At 37.5% G+C, this 22,111-nt stretch overlaps 1 protein-coding gene across 1 annotated transcript in view; it reads left to right on the forward strand.

Moving 5' to 3' along the window:
• The window catches only part of CTPS2 (CTP synthase 2), a 61,124-nt gene extending 39,699 nt beyond the window's left edge, over nucleotides 1-21,425 (forward strand). Inside the window, exons 14-19 of the mRNA XM_031596057.2 lie at nucleotides 4,114-4,210; nucleotides 5,353-5,408; nucleotides 7,006-7,102; nucleotides 10,274-10,418; nucleotides 15,472-15,582; nucleotides 17,198-21,425. Coding sequence (XP_031451917.1) covers nucleotides 4,114-4,210; nucleotides 5,353-5,408; nucleotides 7,006-7,102; nucleotides 10,274-10,418; nucleotides 15,472-15,541 — 465 coding nt within the window. The 3' untranslated portion in view covers nucleotides 15,542-15,582; nucleotides 17,198-21,425. The remainder of the gene's footprint in view (nucleotides 1-4,113; nucleotides 4,211-5,352; nucleotides 5,409-7,005; nucleotides 7,103-10,273; nucleotides 10,419-15,471; nucleotides 15,583-17,197) is intronic.
• The last annotated feature ends 686 nt before the right edge of the window (nucleotides 21,426-22,111 follow it).

The raw sequence follows: 22,111 nt of genomic DNA on the forward strand, positions 1-22,111 counted from the left end.
TGAACCATTTGATAAAAACAAAAGTAGAAGGGGTTGGAAATTGGGAAGAAGTGTAACTGTACTGTAAATGAGTTTAAGAACTACTTCAGCCTTAATTATCTCCTGTAGAAAGTTATAGCTTAAATATAAAAGAGCTGAACAGAAAGCAGGCTTGCTCATCAGAACAAATTGCTTCAATTAAAGTTACAGTGATTGGCTTGAGCTGTTTTTTTTGTGTGTGTGTGGTTTTGCAGAGTGGACTCAGCTGAGTGTTTAGTAAGTTAATTAAATTTGTCACAGGATTTTGGCACTAGGGCTAGTGTAACACTGGCTTTCACAACTGTCTGCAGTGGTTCTCTGTAAATTGTCTGTTTTTTTCTTGCTGTTTGTTTAAAACTTAAGTACAGGGAAGTTTTTCTGAACAAACATATTCTTTTATTAAAATAAGTAAAATTGAATGAAAAAATACTTGCCTACCGTGGCGAACGGGCAGCTTAGCATCATGCAGTCCTTCACTCACTCTCCCCCTCTCTCCCAATGGGATGGGGAAGAGATTAGGAGGAAAAAAAAAAAACAAAAAAACAAACCAAGGTAGCCAAGGTAGATATATTCTGACACTGCAGGACTTGAAACAAAACAGAGATAAAGCATTAATGTTCCTGGAGTGATTAGTAAAGTGATACAAGTTGTTGCATTTTCAGCGCCTTGGCTCCTGTATGTTGAGCATTTGGACTTTTCTCATTAACTTTTATGTTTTCTAATGACAGTGAAACAACCCAAGTGGTAGATTTCTGAGAGAAAACTGTATTTCATGGATAGTTAAAGTTGCCATTCATCGACTGTATGGTTTAATACCCCTTGGACTGTTTTACATTTACAATGTGGTTTGTTGTGTCAGTGATTCATTATTTGTTTGATGTTGACTGTCAGGGGTGTAATATGTGATCCCTGTAAAATCCCTGTAGTATTAATAGTTTTCAGACTTGGGTTAAAAAACAAAAACAAGACTGATTTATGCCTTATGTTTTATTGCAGCTTCCCTACTGATACTTTTGTGGTTCCTTTCCTTCTTTGCCATTCTTTACTCTTCAAAGAGTTAAGGCATGGTAAGATTTATTTTGTGGAGGGAAGCACAATCTCTTAGAAGAAGAATCTAGTCAATTGTTCACAGTAACAGCCACTTGATGATTTGTCTTTTATCTGTTCAAATAAATTCTGTAAAATAGAGCGAAGTTTTCCATAATATGAATTGGTTTTCTGATTCTTATTACTACCTTGGGTGGTAGAGCAGCAGTGGTGCTTTTCCTTTGAAAGCTGCTTGCACAGATGTTACTGCAAACTCATGTAATGTATAAATATTGAGGGTTGTCTGCTGGTAGCTGCTGAAGTTGAGCAGTGCTACGGAGCATATCAAGAAGGAAGATCTTGTTTCAGAGTAGCTGTGTTGTTAATACAGGACTCCTTTTCTCACCTGACTGCAAAAATTAATATCTGAAGCCTTTTATATTATTATCATAAACATTAAATCTTGGGGAAGATAGAGTTGATTTAGAATGCAGTGTGTCTACAACAAAACATGAATGCACAGAATGAGTCGCTTGATATTGAAACTCATTAGAGCTTTTATATTGGCAGAAAATCTGTCACTGATTGAAACAAGATTGAACTGTTTTATAACGTTTCTTGAAATACACCTCAATTAAAACTTATCAGATATTAGTGCAAGCTTTAATGGCTACATCCCCTTCTGATTATGTGGTACTGACCACACTACTGTAGATGTTGAGAGAAGGATCCAGTATTTTCAGAAGACAAAGACAAATTTGGAGAAATGCTTGAGACTTGTGGTGGAATTTTTGTTGGGCTTGTAGCACTGTGATAGATTCCAATCCAAATTGTGGCAGAAGACATCAGCAAGGCAGATAAAGCTGTGCTTTTGTAGTCTGGCATTGTGCCATTTGATAATGGCTGATTTTGAACTTTCCTGAAAAACACATTTAAGCACAGTAATTTAATGAAATCTCCTGTGACCTGCATAGGCCGATCCACTTCATTTGGAGCCGGTGTTTTAGCTGCTGAACTTGAGTTGAACAATGTATTTTGTTTCTTTCTCCCTCACTGTATCTCATCCTTCCTTCTATTATTGTGTTTTTCATAATGTTTTTATAGAAATCTTAGCTCAGCAAATAATAAATAGCAAGGAAATTGTGAAATCTAAATTGTTATGAGAAAACCGGGGGAAAACCTAATAATAATCTTCTTGACAACTTTAAATATTCATTAAACAGCCATTGAAGTGGAACCTTTGTGATTGGAAGAGAAGCACGTACTTGAAACATTTTTAGCTGCTTGTGACTATTTTATATTCATTTGACAAGAGTCAAGAGTGCAACTTTAAAATTCTGGGCAATTGGGGCCGTGGGGGGAAATAAACTGGAAAACTTGTGTGTGAATTCAGAGGGCAGCATTTGACATATATGCACAGGTTGTAAAAATTTTAACATTATTTCTAAGTAAATGGAAGGAAATCAGATAGTCTCACTGTTTTTGAAGCAATATGGGTTTACTGAATTATTTTTGAGTGTTTCTTGAGCTGGTGTTGTTTTGTGTGTGTGTGTGTGTGTATACATATACTTTTAAGCTGAGCACATTGCAGAGTCCTCACCTTCATGTTTTTGGGAGGCAATTAGAGGATTTGTAATATCCTATCGGTTTGATCACAACTTCTGCTCATGACATTTTATAATGAGTATATACTTTATAAATAACATTTTGAAGGTGTAAGGTTATGCAGAGATAATTGCACAGCTGAAATGCACTGGCACAAGGCCAAAGGCTAAGCACTTTCCACCATCTCTTCTAAATTGAATAACTTCAGTTTATGAAGTGTATCATCAGAAAATGTTTTCATTACTCCCAGAGGGCAAATTAAGGTTAATAAAAATCCAATTCCAGATTACCCATATGTGTGAATATTTGTATTTTTAGAACCTTGCCTTGCCAATTGTTTCTCACTAAGTGTACATGGAGAATACAGGGATGTGGGTGGTTGTTTCAGCTCATGTGTTCGTAATATTCGGAATAATTTTACCTCTCTGAGACAGACTTTCGCTAAGCACGATTATATGAGACTCATCAAGATTTTTCAAACTGAGAAAAACTAAAGTATACTACTTCTGTTAAGCTGTTGTTTCTCACAGCCACTGAGTTCCACCACTTTAGTTAACCCACAAAGCAGCCATTTGATCCATCTGTTTCAGTCCACAATAACAGGCTTTGTACATTCTCTTCTCTAAATGTTAAACAGTATGTTCTAAATGTAAGGCAGCCTGGTATTCTGTGTACTCTTAGGCAGTTTGAGAAACAGAGTCGACCAGAATCACAGGATGGCTGAGGCTGGCACGCACCTTTGTGTCCATGAACCTCAGCCCCAGCAGGACACCTGGAACAGCAGGGCACCAGGCACACTGTGGCCAGGCAACTCTTGGAGATCTCCAAGGAAGGAAACTCCACAGCCTCTGGACAGCCTGTGTGATGCTCTGTCACCTGCACAGCATAGAAGTGCTGCCTGGTGTTCAGAGGGAACCAGTTTGTGCTGGTTGCTTCTAGTGCTGTTACTGCATACCTCTGGAAAAACAAAACCAACAAAAAACAAATCAAACCTAGACTTTATTTGGTAATGGTGATTTAGGAGGGAAGTTTTGTTAATCTTCTCCCTCTGCTAAGTTACTTATGTCTGTCATCTGAGATAACGTGCATGCTAGAGTCACCAGTTCTAGTACTCTGCTTTTACGATATTACGTAGCCTTGCTGCAAGTGTTATCTTCTCTTCGCTGCCCCATCCCCTCCTCTTCTCAAAAAAAGGAGTTCCACTGTCTTAACATGACAGTTTTTTCTGCTGCTTGGTGTAAGAAAGAACATTGGATATAAAGAATAGTATAAGTACAATAAAGGGCCTAGTATGCACAGAGAATGAAGTGTTAGGAAAAATAAAGACAAATAGTAATTGGAAAAGCTTGGCAGAAAACTGAGTGATGTTACTACTTATAAATCTATGAAGCCTGTTATTTGATTGTTGTGCTGTTCTTTTTCTTTGCTGGACATGAACAGTGTTTAAACAATTTTACTTTAAAGGTCATCGACATGCCAGAGCACAATCCTGGAGATATGGGTGGAACAATGAGACTAGGGAAGAGGAGGACCGTTTTCAAAACACAAAATTCTATTTTAAGTAAGTTATACTTGTGTTCCTTCGCTTGCCTTTTGTGTAGGGTGTTAAAGGATTTTATTAAAGAATTACAACCTCAAGCAAGCAGTTTCCTTGATGTTATTCACTCTGATCCTGTTTCCATTCAATGAGAAATCTGAAGTCTCAGTGAAAAGCTGAATTAGAACCCAGTGCTTTACACTGCTTGAAATAAACAATAATATTTAGATCTCTTCTTAGCCTATTTGGGATTCTGTTATACAGCATTAATACAGGTGATACTAAAACCATGTAAAATAGAATTTCTTATCTTGAGTAAATAACTATGAGCATATTTTCTGTATTGCTGTGCCCCAGTATTGATCTGACATTACTGTAGTTAGCGATATTGAACTTACAGAAAATATCCTTCTGAGTTTTTAGAAATTATATCTACTTCAGCAGGAGATCAAACTGTAGTATGCATGTACATTTAATGAAAAATCTGATTTTAGTATTTAGTATTTGCAGTATTATCACTCTTCAGAATCTTAGATAATTTTTGGCAGTTCTGTTCTTGTACCAACACCCTAAATGAGGCAGTACTCCTAATGATGCTAAGATAAAGCAGAGTTTGGGCAGTGGCTGTGAGAGATAATTAAACTCTGGTTTACTGCATACCTTAAACTTGTTTCTTGTTGGTTTGCGATGTAGAGGATTCATGAGAGCTGCAAGAGTCATTTGCTAAAAAGATCAGAAACCAGAGAAAAAAAGAATATTCTGTTTGTCAGTAGGAGTATGCCATTTGCCAAGTATAATCTGTTAAGATGAAGTGCTAGCAAAAGGCTGTGGAACTTCACTGCGCATTTTGCACACGATTGTTATAAAACCAGCAGGGATACTTTTTCACTCAAATGTCTGTTTTCATTATTATTTAGACATTTACAGTTTAAACTCTGAAGCTTATAAGCTATTTCTAGTTGAGGAATATTCAGTATGAATCCTGAATAAACTTAGGTAGCAGTAAATTAAAAGAAACTAATAATGATTAAAAAAAACTAGAAAGCTGCAGTGAGATGAAGTGTCTTGTTACAAAGTTTTCCACATGAAAAACTTTTGAGTTTTAAATTATTAGCTATATTTTAATTAGTTAGAGCAGTGCATTAGTTTTTTTGTTGTATTTTCAGGGAAACTTTATGGTGATGAAATGTTTGTGGAGGAACGGCACAGGCATCGATATGAGGTAAGCACTGCTAATGGACTTTGTGCTCAAAACTTGAAGCTTAAACTGTGTTTCACTTGGTAGCTGTGATTCTTGGTAAAGCCAGTAGGAGATTTCTTACATAACTATAGAACAAGATTTACTAATGTTTAGATAGTCATTTAGATTGTAAGGAACTTTCATTTTGGTCCAGCTATGCAGGTGTTTGGAGCTGAGCTAACTTTGAAATTAGATCAGGCTTCTCAAGGTTTTGTCCTGTCTCTCTCTCAAAAGAGTTTCTAAGCAAGATTGCTAATATCTTTGGACAGTTTGTTCCAATGCTTAACCATTTATTGTGAGCTATGTTTCCTTTATATCTACTAGGAAATTTTCTTGGTTGGTTTGCATCTTTAATGTCTCACTCTTCTGCTTTGCATCTCCAAGCAGAGTCTGGCTACATCTTTATACCATTCCATTAAATAGCTGAAGTCAACGACCAACTCCACACTTCACCGTCTCTTTTCCAGGTTGAACAAACCTTGGAAAAGCTCCTTCAGTCTCTTCTGAATTATGTGCACTTTAGTCCCCTAAACGTCCCAGGGGACATCCTATAGACTTCACAGTATTTTGTTAACATCTTTCTTGTGCTGAGGGGCCTGAAACTGGACACAGTATTACAGAGATGTTATTACAAGTTTTAAAGAAAGGGGAATAGTGTAGTGTACTGTCGTAACAAGATTGTTTCTTAGACTGTTTTTAACCACTACCTGACTTGACTTCCTATGAGATATTTGAAAGGTATAGGTTTATAATCTTTAAGTGTATTGCTCCTGGGCTGACTGGGTTTAGATTATGCTCAGAAAGTGCATATTCTTCTGTAATCTAAACATAGGCAGACTTCAGGCATCTATAACTGAAAGGCTAATCCAAATCACTTGCTTCCTAGCAATTATTCCATTGCTGTGGTATAGGTCCTCTTCAGTGTTTGAGAACATCTGAGCAAAGGCATCTCTGTTCATCTCTGTGTTCAAAATGCTATTCTCCAGGGAGACTGACAGTAGCTGGGCATGCTGTGTTAGTTCAGAAATGGTTCAGAAGACACTTGACTCCTCAAGTGTCTCTAAAGGGGCCTAAACTGTGAGATGTATGCATGGTAAAATCTGGTTCAAACAATGCTGTTTCCTTTAAGCTGGGAAGAGCTTAAAGGTGGTGAGGGTGTTCAGTTTGAATATTAATGGAGGAGGTAGAACATTACCAAGGAGATGAAACAGTTAATTCTAGAGCTCCTGTCTGGGTGATTTTTGACAGCTTATGCTATAAGCAATTGAACTGAACAGCCTTCCACTTGCTATGGTTCAAAAATGAGGAATACATGCTCTTTGGGATCAGGGGGATAGTGAGCAAAAGGGACCCTGGCTTTAATCTTTGTTTGTATTTATTGTTAAGTTTTTAAGTTACTGACTCATCTCATGTTAATGTAAGCATGCCTATTTTTTGAGAATCAACAAAGAAAGCAAAAATTCTCAGTTCTTTTTCCAAATATTTCTGTTCTTGCATATGTAATAAAAGCATTACAGTTATATCAAAAATTTGCATCAAAAAACAAACAAAACTACAACCACTGTTTTCAATATTTCAGGTGAATCCAGAATTAACTCACTGCTTTGAGGAGAAAGGTTTGAAATTTGTTGGCCATGATACGGAAGGAAACAGAATGGAGATGATTGAACTGGACAGTAAGTGTCTCACTTGTCTGTAGTACTTTCTGTATCTGTTAAAACTACATAAACTGTAGGTAGGTAAATGGCAAGTTGGTCAGTACTTACCTGTTGAAACAGCCAGGATCATGTTAGGAGTTACTGTTAAGTCCACTTGTGTATAACAATAAATTAAGATTCAGTGACTTTTAAGAGCTGCTGTCTTATGTTTCTCCTCAGGGATTCTGCGTGAGTTAGGTTATCAGAGAGATACATACAGTTTCTGCAAAATATTGTAATTCTAGCTCAGTGCTATGTGGAATCACAGAATGATTTGGGAGGTTGTCTATTCCAACCCTCTGTTCAAAACAGTTACCTTTGATCAGGTTGCTGAGAGCCATATCCAGTCAAATTTTCGTTGTCTCCAAATATGCAACTGGTTGGACTTCTTCTTGCCACTGTTCTTTGAACCCAACAGTCTAGCCATTTTTAAGACATTTTGTAGTTTACCCATAGCTTCCAATTTGGTTGCTAGGAAACCATGTTAAAAATCTTGCTAAAGTTGGGATAAAGGAACACTACAGCTCTTCTCTCATTCAGAGCCTGATTGTTTTTAGTTCCTTTCCTATCCTTTGTGTCTGAAAATGAATTGGAGTAGCTTTTATTTTGTAATCTTGCTATAAACCAAGTTGAGGTTGACTGCACTGTAGTTCCTTAAATTAATGATTCTTGTCTTTCTTGAATGCTAGATTGATGACTGTCTTTTTCTAGCCATCAGGGACTTCCCCTGATCATGTTGGCCTTTTAAAGGTGAAAAACAGCTTTGTGATTACATTGGCCTTAAGTACCCTCAGATATTCTCAGTCAGGTCTCAATAACTGGTTTATTTTATCTGAGTTGTGTACATGCAATATAACCAAGCTAAAAAACATCTCTGTACAAATCCCCATCTTTGCAAACAGAGACCTTCTAAACTTGACTAAGTGAAGTAGTCAGTAGCCCAATTTAATTTTCAAGTTGACCCTGCTTTGAGTAGAAGATAGGACTAGAGACTGAAGTACCTTCCAAACTCAATTTGTGTCTCCTTCAGTTACCCCCATTTAGAATCAGAAAAAAATGGGGTATGAAAATCATACCGAAAGCAAACTCCTGTCTTTCAAAGCAGTAATTCATATAAAAAGGCTTAATTCTGTGAAAATCTGATAGGATTGGACTACTACACCAAGTATGGCTAGAAGCCAAGATCTCAAAATGAAAAGGAGGTATGCTCTTTTTTTTATTGTTAAATATTTACATAGTTCAGCTCATATAGACAGTCTCTTAGCTTTTGCTTGAATCTTTGAGTAATGCCTCACTGTTAAGTCACCACTGGCTGGGCGAGTATCAGACTCCTGAACATGAGGGCTACCTTACAAGCTTTTTGTTAAGTGACCTCAAATGCTGTTGATTTAGATAAGCATGCACAGAAACTTATCATAAGACTACACTATCATTCTATAGAGTGCTATTTCTGACAAGATGTTTCTGAGAATTCTTTTTATACTCCATAGTATACTGAAGAACATTCTTGTCATTTTGAACCAGGGTTTGAATATAGACATCTATTTGTAATATCAAGCAACTATACCGTAGAGAGTATACTTAGAGCAAAAAGTACATATGAATTCATTAACTGTTAATTGTCATGATATTCTTTGTTTAATTTGTTCCTGATAGATTAATTTTCTTATGCAAGCTGAGACTATTTGGGAGACTGTTTTATCTGTCCTGCATGAAACAACTTTTATAAAGAGCATCATTAAATAAATCAGGCAGGATTTTTTTAAATTACATGTTACTGTAAAAAGAATGAAAGCAGCAGTAAAACCTGGAATTATTTCACAATGGGCTGCAAGGAGACTGATTACTAAAGCAGAAAAACAGTCATCATAGCGAGGAGGGTGGGTTGAAGCAGAAGCACAGAAATAGCAGCGTACTAGATAGCTTAGGCAAAGCTTTTAGGAAAACATCCCTGCAGGAAACATTTGATGCTTTGTCTTATTTAGTTTTTTAAAGCAACAAAATTTCATAGCAGAGAGAGAGAAATTTTAGGATAAATTTAGGATCTTAGATTCTTTTTATGGCATAGCAACAGAGCAAAGAGCAGTATACTTGCTTATGTTGTTTATCTTCAGAGAATAAAAACTTCTGCTTTCTTGTTATCATTTATTCTATATGGCGGAGAAATTCCTTGAATGTTTGGGATCGTTTTGGAAATAGATCAATCAGAAAAGATCTGTGCTTACTTTTATCTTGTGTCCTGGTAGTAGAAATGGTTAATATTAGCTCCTTTAAACTGATATTTAGAGAAGGAACAGGTGCACAACATGAAAGAGCACAAAAATATTGTTTCATCCTTATCCTTCCAAGAAAGATAGGAGGGATGCAGAAGCAGTATTCATGAGTTGCTTTGACTGGAGAAACAGCTGAAGATTGAAGATAAGACTGTATTGATTAGTGTAATAAATGACACTAGATGATGATCATATTGTCATCCTTCATCACAGAACATACCGTAGAAAAGAAGTGCACTGTAGAAAATGGATATAATTTGGCTGTAAAAAAGATGGCTTCTGAATTAGAAAGAGGCTTCTAAGCAAAAGGAGAGACTATCCTAACACCTTTCCAGTAGGAGCAAAAAATCCTGGGGGGTGTTATGAGGACTTTTGGCTTTTGTATGCGAGACTACATGATGCAGCTTCATTCAGTAGCAGGAAACAGTATTTATTGATCCAGCAGGTCCCTTCCAGCATGTGAAATGGTTAAATTATGGATATAAATCCATGCTACATATTGGACTACAGCTTGATACATCCTCAGTAGATAAAGAAGAGGAAAAGCAGGGGCAGCAGCTGCTCCTGACTCCTCACGTGTTTTCTCCTGTATGTGTCTGTACATATTTATAATCCAGCTTTTAATTACATCGTTGGACACATTAAGGTTGAATCACAGGGTGATTTTTCATTAATTTGCTTTACTAACCCTTTGCCACCATTGTCAATTGCTTTCCATGGGAAAAAAAAAATGTTGAAGTTACCACCTTTAAATTCATACATGCTGATCTGATTTCTTGACTCCTATGTGGTATCTTCAAAAAAAACTTATTCCAGCAGTTGTTCTAGTATCCTCTTCTTAGATCTTTTAATTTCCTCTATGACGTCTGTCTTGTAGATCACCCATATTTTGTGGGAGTTCAATTCCACCCAGAATTTTCCTCGAGACCTATGAAGCCTTCACCTCCATACCTTGGGTTGTTGCTTGCAGCAACTGGAACACTTAACGCATACTTGCAGCGTGGATGTAAATTGTCTCCAAGGTAATCTTTCTTATTTATTTGCCTGCAGTTTCAGTCACGTTATTGGAGGGAGGAGTATTCTGTCCATCAGCTCAGAAGACCAGGAAAGGAAAATGAGTTCTTCATATATCGATATATTTATTCCTGTGTATGCTCAGCATAAACTCTGGTGTAAATGTGTCTATAAACAGCTTATTCCTTTCCTTCTTCATTTACAGAGTCTCTGAGGGTTTGATCCCTGTTACAACCAGAAGGAAGTAAAAAAAAAAAAAACCTTTAGTAAAACAAAGTGAAATTAATTTTGCTTTCTGGCCTACTCTGTTAACTTAAAATGAAATGAAATTCTTACCCAGTTACGTTTTAATGGCTGCAGAAATAAAACAGAAAGCTCTGCCCAGAGAAAGTGGGCAGTGAAAAAGGAAAACGCTTTAAGGCTAAAATAGGAGTATTTACATAGGAAGAACTTTCAGGAGGGAATTTCATTGCTTATTACAGTGAGACCACCTGCTGAGTGGAAAGGATTTCTAATTTAAACCTTTAGACCTCAGAATAGTGATGATGTCATTGAAAAATAAAGACATGTCATAACAAGACTTAGAATCAAATTTGAGGAGACAGTTTTCTGTGCACCTCACCCTATACTGACTACATGAGTTGTAGTTATGCTGTTCACTGCCACAGAGATGTGAAACAAATCCAAGCAAACAAACAAGAATCCAGCAAAAAAAAAAAACACACAAAACATCAAAGACAGTTTTGAACTAGTCACCCCGAGTCATTTTGTACAGTCACTTAGAGAATATGCACTCTCTTAAGAAGTCAAGTAGCTTATCCTAATAGTTGAGTTCTTTAGAGGCGTTATACCCTAGAAGTGCTTGTTTCCATTGACTGGTAAGAAGCTGGTGATATCAGTCACCATCATCTTAGATGAAGATGTCTTGATGCTGTATGAATGGAATCCCATGCATGAGACTCAGGTGACAGTGGGAACTTTTATCTGGCCTCTTGGTTGTAGGTTTTGTTATTTTGAGTCCTAATGAAAACCTTATCCCAGCTCCAGTTATGTGAGTGCAGAAGTCTGGCATGTTGGAAGTGAGGAGACTTGGTATGTGATAAAGGGATTCTTTAATTTGTGTTTTATGGAAGCATAGAATCATATGCTGATGGTGGATAGTACTGTTCTATAGAGACAAAAGCTTGAAAATATGCATTGAGGAATAGAGGTGACTGCAATTAAAACCACTGCACAAACAAAGTTTTAATAGCTGTAATTTTAATCATTCAGATTTGTGTGTGTGTGTGAGGTAAATAATAATAATAATTGATAGATTTGTTTTTACTAGGTTCTAGAAAGCTTATAACAATTATTTATTTCAAACTTCCGCAGTCTATACTAAATGTAATTACGTTTATCTTTGATTTGCATTGATGAAGAAATGCACTTAGTTTAGCTCCTGCCTTTGCTTGGGATAGCATTACTGTAACAGATGTTTAAATTGCTTACATTGCTGGAAAAGGATTTTTTGGTCAATTATATATTTAAAAAATAAAAGTTGAAAAATGCTCTTCTGAAACTGTGTTAACTACTTAGTTTTCAAAGGAGTTTGAAAGATTTTCCAGGTGGAACAAAAAATTTACAAGGAGTACCCATTTTTATAGTTCCCCGTGTTTTGTGACAAAAACATGGAAAGCTGGCAGTTCGGAGCTTATGAGCAGATTGAGAAATACAGATTTAAAGTTACTCATGGGTATTTGTTCTCATAGTTTTGCAGCTGAGATTGGTTGCTGAGGTGAAGCATTATAGCACTCTGTAGATAGACCTTGTGGCCCCTAACTTTCAGCTGCTGCTTCCCATATCATACTGGATCTTCTATCTTATCTCCTTCCATGTGCTAGACTGCATAGCAAATGTGATGATACTTCTGTCAGTAGAACAAAAACCTCTGCAATGGGCATGGATTTGGTAATAATGGACAATGTGCAAAGAGAGAGCTGATTTTATTGCTATGTTATGAAAAGATGAGGATCTGAGGAAAAGCACTGAAACAAAGCAAAAAAACGTAATGTAATTTCTCAGCAGAGAATGTTTGCTAACTCCAGTCTGATTGTATGTGTACTGCAACTCTTCTTGCAATTTGCTGTAAAGCAAAATACAAACTAGGGTACTGTATTTCCATTAACTATGTCTAGGTTGGAAAGGGATTGAAGTGACCACAATTCTTCATCTCTGCACACTCAGCAGACTGTCTTAGAAGACTGAAATGATTGACTAGATGTAGTGACGCTGCGTACTCAGTGTTTTGATCTGATTTTCTTTTGGTCTGAAGTATAAGTATAAGGCCCTGTGGGGCCAGGCTTATTTATTTTTCCCCCCGCCACTTTCATAGCCAACTCATTTAGGTAAGGTTTATACATCACGCATAATAGTAATAGATTTTTTTGTTTAATATTTGTGTAGCAACTCAGTGTAATCTGGAAAGAAGCACGTGTTTCTTCTTGAGAGGTAGTGATTGTTTGGAGTTTTTCTTCAGATTATTTATCAGCTGAATATGGTTTATATTACAGTAAATCTTATGAACTTGATATCAGTATTGGTTTGAAGATATAGTTCACAGACCTAGATATGCCAAGATTCACATGTGCCTGTTTGCAGCTTATCTCTTGAGGGGGTTCAGGTTTTATGGGAGCCTACATTGTTCTTGTTAACACAATGCCACAACTATCTGGGGATGCTTAGAGAAATGATTCAAACAGCAAAAACTGAGAATGACAGTTATTGAGTCTGTAACCCAAGGGCTGACCATAACCTTGGTATTTGCATTACCTTTCTTGCCATGTGGTCTGCCTGTTAGGAGTAAAACTGACTTACACCCAGCAGGACTCTAAATTAGAAGAGAGTGTGGGATGCTACTGCAAAATAGTCAAGAACATAGTGACCAGAGCCCTTCACTGGGATGTGGAATCAAATGTTGTACTGTACCATCTTTCTCCTGGGGATGAACTTGGGCTCTTCTCCATTCACCTTACTGGTGCTTAAGCATTTTTACTTAGATTTCCAGGGGCATTGTAGAGATGTTTGGAGCCCTGGAACGTGTTTTTGTTATGCCACTAGGCAGCAGAGCCAAAAAAAGATAAAAACATAATGGAACTCTTCTCTGAAGGTTTTGGGTTTAAACCAGAGTTATCATGAAACTGCATGCCTCTCTGCAATCAGCAATTTTACTCTGTGTTCTGTAGACAATTTTTGCTATTTTGCTCTGATGTGAAAATGTAATCATGTTTAATAATACTGAATTTTTATTCCATGTGTTTCCATGGGTACTTTCAGAAAGAAGTAAGTACAGTGTCAGTGACGTTGTTTGTGTGTGTGCATCTGGCATGCTTGATCATATTGTTAACAACACTTTCCTCACTTGAACTGTGTAATTGTTTGCCAGCTGGTGGAATGATCAAATCAAGCATTTGTAGTTAGCCTGATATGACACACTCTTCACAAGAGTTGCATCAACGACATTAATGTCTTGCAAAGAAAGGGCAGAATGCTGTTTAATACTTGTTTGAGCAGTTGGAATATCTACCTTGTCTTTTACAAAAGTTGCTACAGTGATTTGCTGTAACTGTGGGGGTCTTTCCAAGCAGTCAGAGGTGGAAATTAAATGAGATGGCAGTTGGTTCCATTTCTCTTGTTGCACTCTGTTAAAATGGCTGACATTATCTTTGATTGTTTTTGCAAAGTGGAGGCAGTGAACTTCGGGCTAGAAAGCAGTACTCATTATGTACCAGTATGAATGAGTGCAGTTCCTTTACCATTCCTCATTATAGTTTACATCAAAGATCTCTAACTATGGGATTACATAGTTCCCCTTGAAACACTACAGTTACTGAAGATCAACTGATAAGGCTGTGTCTGGGTAGGTTATAGGCTGCTTATGTGCTTGATGGCCCAGTGGGAGATCCTGACCTGAGCTAGGGGGTTACATGACTGAGGTCATGTAGGCTGAGGGATAAAATTGTATGATAAGAGTGTGGCAAGGCCGTTGTGCAGAGGTTGGAGTAAATGTGCTACCCGGTGCTGGTACTGGTGCTGCCACACAAATGAGGTTAGAGATCCCCACCTGTATTCTGTTAACCATATGCTACTCTCTGCAGTGTCAGAGAACTGACCAGCACTATTACTGTTCACATATGCTTATTAGTTCCCTGGGCTCCCTTTGCTGAATTCTGATCTTGGGAAATTCATATATGTGAAAAGCAAACTGTAGAGGTGAAGCATATGGGGAGAGATTAAGTCTGGAGTATTTTCTGAAAAGGGGTGCATTTTATGCAGTTAAGATAAACGTTGAGACCTGATAGATATCACTGAATAGATTCTACAAGATCCTGTCTAGCTGGCTACGAATGTGGTTTGTGGGCACTTCTTTCTTTCAGTCATTGTGGTGATTCCTGTCCTTCACTGTTTCCTTGTTCTGGCCACTTATAAAATGATCACTTGCATGGCAGCTCGTTCTGTTTAAAAAAAAAAAAAAAAAAATCCTCTCCAGATACAGCAGAAGGGGATAAAACGAACGGAAAAAGTGTTGGAATGATCCTTGGTGAAAATGCAAGAGTGAGAATCATAATTTAAATTTAAATAGAAGATTTCTGAGTAAATAGTATTAACTTTTCTCTTGGTTAAAATATAATTTTCTTTATCCTAAAGGAGAAATTTCTTTTAGTCTAACACTGAATATCTGTTATTCTCCATGCTGTTGATCATGATCGCATGTGTGTGACACCAGCAAACTGTAGAATGAACAGACAGTATCCAAGCAGGGGAAAAAAAAAAGGCAGAAATTGAATATCCTGTTTGTATGGTGAAATATTGTTCCTCATCAGTTCCTAGACTTCAAACTTAAGCTGATTCCTGTAGAGGAATACATTCTAAGATACCAGAATTGAACATTAGTTTAAAATAGTTTTCTGGAAAGGGGATACATTTGAGGAAAGTGTGTCATATACATCATCTGTGTGGGAGGGCTTGAAGTCAAACTTGTATCACTGTACGTGTTTTCTAACTATGTATTGCTTTTAACAGTGAAAGCTACAGTGACCTCAGTGATGACAGCTCTCCAGAGAAAGAGTTTCCTAAATCAGAAACAAGCTAAAATAGTTGTATGAGAACACAGAAATGGATGATGCTATTGAGGTAAAATGAATTGTTTTGATACTGCTTTATGACATTTATTTGTTCCTTACTTACAACAGGAGACAAAGTTACCTTGATTCTCCCTTTTGTTTCAAATCCCATCTGAGAGCTCATGTTTTCTTCCTTGCCTGCAGCACTTAATTGTTCTCCTTTTCTTCTGCTTAAGTCTGCAATTGCATTATTAAAGTCTGCTAAGCGTTTTAAGTACAGCTTAAAGGTAAGATGGTGTGCATAATCGAGTTGTGTTAGTGTTTGATAATACAGTGAAAGTCCATGCAGAAATTGTTTTCTTCTTTTTACTTCAGTTTGCAGGTATGGACCATTTTGAGTACACTGTGTTGACATGACTTTTTTTATTTTGTCTTAATATTCATCTGTAACTTTGTTTGTTGCCTCGATATGTAACAAACGTATCTCAAGATAAATAGTTGGATTTAATCTGTGTAGTGATGGATACACAAAAATTTTATGAAATTGTAGCATTGTTTGCTGCCACAATGTTTATTGCAGGTCTGGTTGTTTCTTTCACTTGCAAAGATGGTAGCCATCAACTCCTTTTCAATCTGGAGATCAGATTTTCTGTGAGCCACCTGACCAACGCAGAATCTGGGTGTAAATCTTAATTTTCTCAACACATTAATCTGAGTTGTGGCTGGTGTGGTACTGTCATCCATGTGCACACTAACATTTTTCAGTATTCCAGAGCACTTCTGTAAGCAGAATACAACTTTGCCTCCTGTGATTTTATTCCACTCGTGTGGTTTAGTGACTAAGCAGCTGTGCTTAATTACTAAATAAGTGATTAAAGCTGCATATGAATATGCATTTCCATGACCAATAAAATACTGTTGTGAGGTGCTAGAAATTGCACGATTTTTCTGTGACTCTTATTTTTATTCTTCCCTCTCAGATATCACATGTTAAAAATTGATAATGCATCTTATGTTATGACAAAGGAGAACAGAATGTTTAGTGATTCCATGATCTGATCCATACAGATATTGTACTGATGTGTGTCTTAGAATGACCAAAAAATAAGTGTACATAATGTTCCTTTTTGCTCTTGCCTGCATCCTCCCTACCTCCAAACATCATTATAGCTCTATTTCTTTAGATTGTATAGTACAGGATAGGCCCTTTAGCTTTGATCTTGCTTTTCTCAGTAGAACTTACAAATGATAATTCTGTTTTCCACTGCACTTGTGACATTTTCAGTGCTTGCATGAATGTTCTTATGTGATGCTTTAGAGTAGTCAAGCGCATTTTCTCTGAACATGTCACTAGTGGCTACCAAGTATATTCAACATAATTAGTCTAAAAAGAAATAACTAATTCAGATATAAACAAAGGATAGAAGCTTTGGCTCACTTTTTTTTTCTGTGGAGATGATTCTCCCCATTAATCAGAGCTGAATATGCATGTAGATCATGTTTAGTTGTTTTTATTTATTTATTCTGTTTAACCAGTATGAAATTCATCTACCTATAGTACTTATCATTAAAATACTTTGGACTTGAGAGAAACTAACATAATCATAAGTTAAGCTGAGTTAAAGAAGTGCTCTAAATCATTATTTTCCTTTCATTCTTCCTTCCCTTCTCTTTTTATGTTACAGAAAGTTGGAAACAGGTCAATACTAGATAGAAGAAAGTGAAGAAAGTGGAAGAGGAAGCTGCTTGAGGTCCTCATAGTATCTCCTCCTGCACTGTTATCAATAATTCTCTTTAGCAAAACCTATTCTGTATAAATGCTATTTTGCTTTAAAAAATGATATAAATTGTTGTGCACTCAGCTATTAATCATTTTTTATCTTGTCCTATATTTCAGAGTGATCTCAGGTGAATATGTGTTAGTTCACTAGTTCACAGTTATTTTTGCTTTAAGAGAAGATTTGAATGTTCCCACCTTAGGACAGTAAGAAAAAATACATTCATTCTTCTGAATGAGTTAGGAATGCGTAAAATACTTAAGGGGAAGTTTTTCTTTACTGTTCATAGATAAAAACAGTTTCAGATTTGCTTCTCTGTTAAGCTTGTTGTGTGTGTATATATATAAATTTTACTTTTTTGCTGCTCAGTATGTACAAATAAGAAATTGTTTCTGTTTCATCTCTGTGATTGTAATAATTGATGTTGGATATAAATGTCTCTTCACTTTATAAGTGACTCCTTTTGACCACAGTTATTGTTTTCCCTGAAAAATGTTATACCAAACATAATTCTGACCTACCAAGTTACAGAAGTGATAGTAGAAGGTGCTTTTGTATTTACGTTTTATAATAGAGAAAGGAAATATGTTCATAATTTAAAATGTAAGCTGTGCACTTGCATGAAGGTTGTAGAAGAACAAGTCATAAACCTGGAGTGTAATCTGGGATCCAGCTGCATAATACTAATTTAAGTTCAGTACTGAATATAATGATGAATTAAAGTTTACTCTTGTTTTCTTGCATCCATTGATCCCTCCATTATCACGGGGCTCACTCCCCAGTAGAACAAAACTGTTTTCATTTAGAAATTGCAAGGGCAGCCTATACTTGTCACACAATGGTGTAAACTTGCAAAGCCAGGACAGCAGCCAGAATCACTGAGACAATGAGATACGCCGTACTTTGTATAAGCTTGGATCCCATGAGCTGAATGGTGACAATGGAGCTGTCACAGAAGCTGGATCTGTAACTGGTGGGCCCAAATGCCTGGAATGCCCCTTTCTTACAAAGAAAATTTTTAATTGTTAGCTTTATGTTTCACTTTAGTTTTGGCAAAGTGGTGTTTTTAAGTGATCAAAAGGTTGGTACAAGGTTTAGCAGCACACTAGTTATTGGAACCATTTGTTGGAAATATGAAGGTTGGGGACATGCTTGGCTGCTGTAACTGTGAGATGAGTGAAGTCCAGCATCCTGTGTGGGGGAAGCAGGGCAATAAGGATTGCAAACCTGGACTTTAGGTGAGAAAACTTTTGGCCTCTTCCTGAGCTTGGGGAAATCCTGTGGGCTTAGAGCCCTAGAAGGTAGAATGTTCCAAGACATACAAGTTAATATTCAGGCTTCACTTCTTCCATGCTTCAGATCGGTGCATCTCTATGAGTGAGAAGTGAAATGAAGTGGGCAGAAGACTTGCATGGATGTGCAAGAAGCTCCAGGGTAAACTCAAACAGAGTAAAGAAGTATGTGGGACAAAAGGGACAGGCCACTTTGTAGGAATATAAGAACATTGTTAAGAGTATGCAGGAATGTGATGGGAAAGACTAAGGCCCACTTAATTAAATCTGGCAAGGGGAGTCAGGAGCAGTGAGAAGGGTTACTGCTACATCAGTAGCAAAAGGAAGATTAGGAAAAAATGTGGACACACTCTTGAATGGGATGGGTGCCCTAGTGATGAAGAGTACAGGGAAGGTAGAATTACTGAATGGCTTCTTTGCTTCAGTCTTTACTGCTAAGGCCAGCAGCTCACAGGAATCCCATACTCTGGAGACAAAAGAGAAAAGTCTGGAGAGAGTTTCCTGTGGTTAGTGATCATTTAAGCAAATCTGATACTCATGCGTCCATGTTCCCCAATAGGATGCAGCTATGAGTGCTGATTATGCTGGCAGATGTTATTGCTAGGCTACTCTCCATCATTTTTGCAAGATCAGGGATGGCCAGCATCATCTAAGTCTTCAAAAAGGGCAAGAAACTACAGGCCAGTCAATTTCACCTCTGTCTCTGGGAAGCTGATGAAACAACTTATTCTGAATGTCATCTTTAAGCATGTGGAAGAAAAGAGATCAGGAAGAACTGGCTGTGTAGATGGGGAGAGAGTACTGGCTGAAGTCAAAGTGGACAACAAGGTTTTCAACAGTGTCTCCTCGTAGGTAACCTCAGGAAGTGGGGGTTAAATGAGTAATAACCATATGTATTAGTATAGATTAGGGTCTGACGTGCTGGAAAAGCAGTTCTGTGGACCAGGAAATTCTGGTGGAAAACGAGTTAATGAGCCAGCATGTGTCCTTTTGTCCAAAAAGACATTCAGATTGCTGGCCAAGAGTATTGCTAGCAGGTTAAGGAAGGTTATACTCTGCCTCCACTCAGCCCTGGTGAGGCTGTGTCCAGTTCTGAGTTTCCTGGAGGGAGTCCAGCAAAGCGGTGCAAAGATGATTAAGGAACTGGAGCATCAGGGGAGCTGAGCCTTTTTAGCCTGGAGGGAGACTGAGAGGGGATCTTACCAATATATAAAATTTCTTAAGTGGAGGGTGTCATGAGGATGGGACTATACTCTTCAATAACACCTAGCAGCAGTATGAGAGGGAATGGGCACAAACACAGTAAGTTCCATTAGAATATGAGGAAAAACTTACTGTGAAGGTGATGGAACACTGGAATAAGCTACTTGAGAGGCTGTGAAATTGTCCTTTCTGGAGGTCTTCAAAACTTGCGTGGACATGATCCTGTGCAATGTGCTCTAGGTGACCCTGCTTGGAGGCACGGGAGAGGTTGGACCAGATGATCTCCAGAAGTCTCTTACAACTTAAGCCATTCAGAGTGTCTGCGTAAATATCTGTACAAAAATGAAAGGTACCATATCCCTTTTACAGCTTTGTAAAACAGTGAGTTTGAGAACTTTGCATTGCTTTAGAAAATCTCAGGTTGCACAACTAATTTCCCTCTTCACTAAATAACCTTTAATAGTAAGGGAGTAAAAAATATGTTCCATTGGCTGAGATGGTTTTAAAGTTTTAAAGTGATCTGTAAATATGTGCCTTAGAAATAGAAGATATTGATGGAATTGGCATCACTGTATGTCTTCCCCTAGAAGAGATACTGGCTACTGGTTTTTGAAAAGTGAAACATTTCTTCATTCTATCTGTAATGTTCAAATGCATTTTCAAATATATTTGTGTTATTCAGAAGTGTTAAGATGTTTTAAAGAATCACTATGAACTGTGGTGTTGGGAATTTTTCACTTTGTCATTTCTAGTTGAATTTTCTATGTCTGTGGTCATATCTGTCTGGCTCGTATGGTCCTAGTTCATCAAGATGAAATATTAGGATTTAAATGTCTTAGGAAACTACTAAAATTGGGTTCATGTAGCTGTGTTATGGAGAAGTTGTGATTCATCCCAAAAAGTTGAGGGGGGAACACAGTGTGGAATAAAGCTGGAAACAGCTCCTTAAACATCCAGTGCCTTTGTCAACCCTCTTTGTACTACACAAAAGACTGAATCCTGGAGATACGCACTTCCCTGCCACAAAAAAATCTATCTCCTACTTGAACTGACGAGGCAGCAGTGTGCCATTTCTAAACTGAAGGCATACAGGTTTTCATTTGTATGTGAACCATGGAATTTGGATTTTAAGGAATAACAATGGAATAAAGCCCTTTGCTTTGGATTTATCATTCCAAAATGGAGGATGTAATTAAAGATGTATAGGAAAAAAAAAAAATTATTGACGGGCCTGATCTGCTTCTGTGCTTTCTGTGACCTTGTCTTCATCTGTTCTTCATCTGTGGGAAGCATGAATTGTTGAGCAGGGGACCTAATGTACAAAAGTTGAGTTGAAGTACTGCTGGTTATAAAGATATACTTGGAGCACAGCAAGCTCTGAAATCTGTATTTTTCATTCTCTGTTGAGTTACTATTTAGCTGTTGCTTAGCCTTATGGGCTGCACTTGTATCAATAATTTAGGACATCAGCAGTAGTCTGACAATAGCAGGTGATGGAGCACTGGCACAGGCTGCCCAGACAGGTTGTGGAGTCTCCTTCTCTGTAGGTATTAAAAATCTTTCTGAGCATGATCCTGAGCAACTTGTTCTATGTGTCCCTGCTTGCACAGTGGGTTGAACCAAATGTCCCTTCCAACCTCAGCCAACTTGTGATTTTATGAGACACTAGTTACTTTTTAACCTCATTACTGACAGTTTCTTAACAATAATAATAATTTGGAAGGCTTTGACCAAATTAGATCCTTGGAAATAAGTGTTTTGTGAAATTAGAAATTCCTTGGAAATAAGAGTTGTTTTCTGTTTTGTTTTTGCAATCAGCTGCAGCTGAGCTGAATTAAGTTTCTCACTTTATTTGTCAGCTTTGAGAGAACCCTTGTCTAACTGTCTGTGGAGGCTGAATGTGATGGAGAGGCACAGATCTTAGTTTTCCTATGACACTGTGGAAGAGGTATTTGACCAATCAGACTATTTGCAGAGATGTGGGCCAATTTCTGTGTTAGCCTGCTGTTTGTCTGAAGCCTCATAAGGCGCACAGTACTCCTATTACACGAGTATGACTTTGTTGATTACAGGGTGGCACCAAAGAGGGCTTTCTATCACCTGGCATTTAACTTGGGTTGGTTCTCCTATATTTCTCGACAGGCATCTGAGCCCTGCTGTCTCAGGAGGACAGTGGGGTTTAAAAAACAGCTTGAAAGTAGGGGATGCTTTCTGTGCAAGAACCTGTACAAGCAGGAATTGCAGCCCCAAGCCAAAAGAACTTCTCAGGAGAGGCAGATAGGCTTCCTGGAAAGATGTGGAGGTTAAGGGACATTTTGTATCAAAG

This window comes from Phasianus colchicus, chromosome 1, assembly GCF_987193195.1.
Source record: "Phasianus colchicus chromosome 1, bPhaCol1.hap1.1, whole genome shotgun sequence".
Taxonomy (NCBI): domain Eukaryota; kingdom Metazoa; phylum Chordata; class Aves; order Galliformes; family Phasianidae; genus Phasianus; species Phasianus colchicus.